Source organism: Myotis davidii, unplaced genomic scaffold (assembly GCF_000327345.1).
Source record: "Myotis davidii unplaced genomic scaffold, ASM32734v1 scaffold646, whole genome shotgun sequence".
Lineage (NCBI taxonomy): Eukaryota > Metazoa > Chordata > Mammalia > Chiroptera > Vespertilionidae > Myotis > Myotis davidii.
This window is the reverse complement of record NW_006296801.1, coordinates 448,101-452,815: the sequence shown is the minus strand read 5'-3', so window position 1 is coordinate 452,815 and position 4,715 is coordinate 448,101. Positions and strand designations below refer to the sequence as shown.

Genomic DNA, 4,715 nt, shown 5'->3' with positions numbered 1-4,715 from the left:
TCCTGCTGATTCAGAATCCATAGGCATCTTTAATGTTAAGAATAATGTTATCTTTACACATTGACTACAAACTTTGACTATTGAGATAATGTTCAGATCTTAAAAGATGTTCAGTTTGTTTTGGATTCTTTTTTTTTTTTACAGGGCTCTATGGAGCAAGTCAGTTCTCATTTCTTGGAGCAGACGCTTGACAAGAAGCTGATGTCAGATCTAAGGGTAACTTGAATTCTCTGTTGTTTAAACTGGGCTTCTGAAATTAACATCAATGTAACAGTATATGCCAAGCTGATATTGGTTTAATTTTGCAGCCCATGCATTTGTTAAATTAATGTAGGATGATTAGATTACATTTACTTTAAAATCTTAGTAACTTGAACCAAATTAAAAGTTACTTCATTAAATTTTAAATTATTATTATGAAATACTTTGCACAAGTTGTGTTCTACAGAGAAGAACCAGTATGAATTTTCCTTTTCTTAGAAATTGCAAAGGTCTGGTCTTATATTTTAAGATGACATCTGAGGGCTGCTTTTCAGTAGCAGTTCCCATGGAAGAGTGAATAAATTTTTTCTCTGAACTGTAACAAAATGCCTCTTATGGAATGCCTCTAAGCTTTTACTGCGACCGTTCTTTGATATATTTGCCAGAACCCACTATGAGTCTGAGAATATGATATGTTCATTTATTGTCAATATCTTTACTTATTTATTTTTTTGTTAACTCTCACCCGAGGATATTTTTTCCTTTGATTTTTAAAGAGAGTTGAAGCGGGGGAGGAGGGAGGACATGGATGTGAGAGAGACACATCAATTGGTTGTGCTCCGCATGTGCCCCAACCAGGGATGGGGATTGAACCTACAACCCAGTAACATGCCCTTGACCAGGAATCGAGCCTGCAGCCCTTTGGTGTAGTTCTCCCCAGCTCTTTTTTCTTATGCATGTTTTAAACATTGTATGCAGATAGTTTTGTGGTTTTGTAAGTCTACTTTTTATATTTGCCACAGTATCATATGCTTTTTTTTTCATATTGCTAACTTTATACTTAGCATTTTTATTGATTGCATAATATTCCTTTAAATAAATGTATAATCATTTTTAAGCTCATCATAATACATTTAGATCCTTCTAGTTTTTCCATCCTAATAAACCACATAAAGAATATTATCTTCTGCATATTAGCTCCTTTCTTCTTTTGAGTTATTTGGTAACATAAGATAAATTCTAAGGAATGGTTGAAGAGTTGACATGAAATATTGCCATTTGGCTTTCCTTAATGGCATTGCCTTCATTTGAGGTAAGTGATTGATTAAGTGTTCTTTTGTATTCTGGGGGAGAAGTATAAAGAAGAATATGCTCATGGTGAATGGTGAGGAATGGGTGATCCAAAGGTTTCTAAGACACATCACAAGGTACAAACTTTCCTACTGGGTCTGACCCACATCCCTGTAGGCTCAAGTGCTATATTTTATCAGTGCCTTTAAGATGATCAGCCATGAGGATGTGGAGTCACACCAAGAATGTTCAAAAGAGGCAAATTATAAAGTATTTATAAGAGTCATAACCCTCAAGTGGACTGAATATTTACTTTTGTAACCAGTATATTCCCCATTAAGCATTCTGTGCAGAAAATGAATTTACTAGAAGGTTGCTTGGGAGCACACTATTGCTCAAATAGAACACAGTGTTGTCAAATGGAGACTTCTACTGGGACTGAAAAAGTTTTTTTCCTAGGGCCAGTGTATTATCTACCCGGCATGGTGCTTGGAGGGACACTGCCATTGTTTAGCTCTCTGGTTCTCTCTTTCCTATGTTGTCATTGCAAACATGAACATCTGTCTGATCAACACACTTTTTCACTGTCTTTAATAAGGTTACTATCAGCAGTGATAGACCTGTGAGCCTTTGGTCTTTAAGTTGAATTTGCATTTCTCTGCTCTAGTCTATTGAGTATTTTTATTTTTTGCAAGTGTAACTCTGAGAGAGCAGTCTTATTTCCTGCCTACCATGTTTTCAGGGTGCATCTTATTGTTCCTTCTTGAACCTCCTGCAAGTGGTAATTGTTGTTGTCCTCCACAGAGGAAACGCACTGCACACGAGCGTGCCAAGGAACTTTATAGTTCAGGGGAGTTTTCCAGCGGCAGGAAGTGGGGAGATGATGCTCCCAAGGAAGAAGTAGATACAGGGGCTGTGAACTTGATCCAGTCAGGAGCTTGTGGAGCTTTTGTTCATGGATTGGAAGATGAAATGTATGGTAAGTATCCTATATAATAAAGAACTAATGTTCTAATTAGACTGGACTGTGGAACGACCTTCCGGAATGACCAGGGGGTGGGGCGGGGGCAGGGCCAGGGAGCCTGTGTTGCCAGGCTAGCCATGGTGATCCTGGCGCCCCCCTTCCGCAGGCGGCAGGAGAGGGGGCTGCTTGGTCCAGGTTCCAGTGCCACATCTTTTACAGAGGCAGTGGGAGAGGGGGTGGCATAGTCCCAGTGCCTCCGGAGAGGTGGGATGTGGACTGAGGCACCACAACCTCCCATGGCCCCTCCGCCACTCCCCCTCCCCCACCACCAGTGGGTGGGGGGTGGGGCCAGCACTAATGAGCAGCAAGCCCAGCTTCTGGTTGAGTTTCACTCCCCGCCACATCCCCTGCTTAGCCAGAAGCTGGCCTCATGGCTGGCAAGTGCATTGGTGGTGGCTGGAACCTCTCCTGCTTCTGCGGCAGGCGGGCTGTAGGGAGCGAGTGGTTCTGGACTGTGAGAGCCCCTGACTATGAGAGGGATGTCTGAGTGTCGGCTTAGGCCCAATCCCCGGTGGGGTCGGGGGACCGGGCCTAAGCCAGCAGGCGGACAATCCCCAAGGGGTACCAGACTACGAGAGGGCGCAAGCTGGGCTGAGGGACACCCCCTTCCCAGTGCACAAATTTCATGCACTGGGCCTCTAGTGACTACATGATAACAGTGCTCATTTACTGAGTGACTGCTATGGTTGTCATATTGATTGATATGCACACAATGTCTCATTAGAGAGAGAGATGTGAGAGAGAAACATTGATCGGTTGCCTTTGGTACATTCCCAATGGGATCGAACCAGCAACCTTTTGGTGCATGGGAGGATGCTTAACCATCTGAGCCACTCTGGCTGGGTGAAACAGTTCCCCCCCACGCCCCAACATAGCAAATTCCTTCTCTCTGCCCTGGATCCTTAAGGAGACTGTAATATACTTTCAGCACTCCAAAAAGTTCAGTAGAAATTGTTATTTACCTGCCTGTAGCCAGGCAGTACATGCAAAGTAAAACACCAAGTTTTTACTTTATGTTTCCAAGTTTTTGCTTGGAATTTTATCATCTCTGATCTCATGCTGATAGGAGTTTCTGTGTGATTCCTCTGATAGAGTTGCAAGAGTTACACATGAATCAACGTGGTGTAATAGATAAAGCCCTGGGAAGAAAAGCCAGCAATTAATATATTTAGGTCCATTTCTGGCTTGCTTTGTAATTAGCAATTTCACATTTAAATTACATTTTTTGTGAAGTGGAGCAAATTCTTCCCTTCTCATTAGAAGGAGGAATTCATAACTACCAAGAAAAATCTGAGTCATCTCCCTTCAATGTATTAACTCTGCTTTTAAAGTGTCTAGAAACATTTCTTATACAAAAACAACTTGTATTTGTGAGTTTTAACCACAATTGGAGTAGTTTTCTTTTTTGAAACTGTACATTGTGTTGCAGAGCCATGGGGGAACCACTGCAACAAAATGAGCATCTATAAAAGTCTTGTGAGCATTGTCTGTAGCTTACTCATCTCTGTATCCCGGCACTTAGCACAGAGCCTGGCATATCCTACACGTTCAGGAAACATTGTTAGTGAATGAACGAAGGGCTTCCTAGACTCAGTAACCTCACTGTTACATGTTCTGAGCATTCCAAGAGTAGAAGACATGGCTCTATTTTCAAGGTGCTTACAAGACCTTGCGATAGCTAATGTTGAGCTTTTAACATATGCCAGGAGGTGTGTTATCTGCTTTACTTACATCATGTCATTAAGTCATCCTAACTGCTCTGTAAGGAAATGAGTATTATCGCCATTGAACAGGTGAGAAAATCGAGTTGCTAAAGTTCACCTCCAAGTTTGTGGAGGGATTATTCTTCACAGTTCACTGTGTGATCCCTGTCATTCCAGAGCATCCATCTTTAACCACTATATAATGCTGGTCTATATAACAACAGACCTGGATACTGGTCTTATCTCTCCTCTGACTTTGAGGCAAGTTAATGCACTTTGTTGAATCTTATTTCTAAAATAAGAATAATAGTATCTAATATGTTTTATTAAAATACTATTTTGGCTGCCTTTTTTTAAAAAACACACAAAACTTTACTGTAGTTGAAATACTGAGATAAATAAAAACTTAGTTTTCAAGAAGTTCCGTTAATGGAGACAGATGTGTGATTCGATCACAAGTCTGCACAGTTGAGATCTAAATCTTAGTCCCTGTGACACCAACGTTCATGCTTTTAGGTTGAAGTGAAGGTGGAAGCTGAACCTGTGAGCATGGAGATCTCCCAGAGTTTTTAGGGTGAGAGGAGTAGAAAGCAAAAGGCAGAACTGAATGAGAAGGAATCCTTGGATTTTTTCCCATGGCTCTTAATTTGATACGCAGTTGTATTTGTCTCCTTTTGTCTAGAGGTCCGCATTGCTGCTGTGGAGGCTCTCTGCAT

At 41.3% G+C, this 4,715-nt stretch overlaps 1 protein-coding gene across 1 annotated transcript in view; it reads left to right on the top strand.

Annotated features, from left to right (window-relative positions):
- INTS4 (integrator complex subunit 4) overlaps positions 1-4,715 on the top strand; it is an 81,371-nt gene that overhangs the window by 33,539 nt on the left and 43,117 nt on the right. Inside the window, 3 exon segments of the mRNA XM_006772517.2 lie at positions 145-216; positions 2,077-2,251; positions 4,682-4,715. Coding sequence (XP_006772580.1) covers positions 145-216; positions 2,077-2,251; positions 4,682-4,715 — 281 coding nt within the window.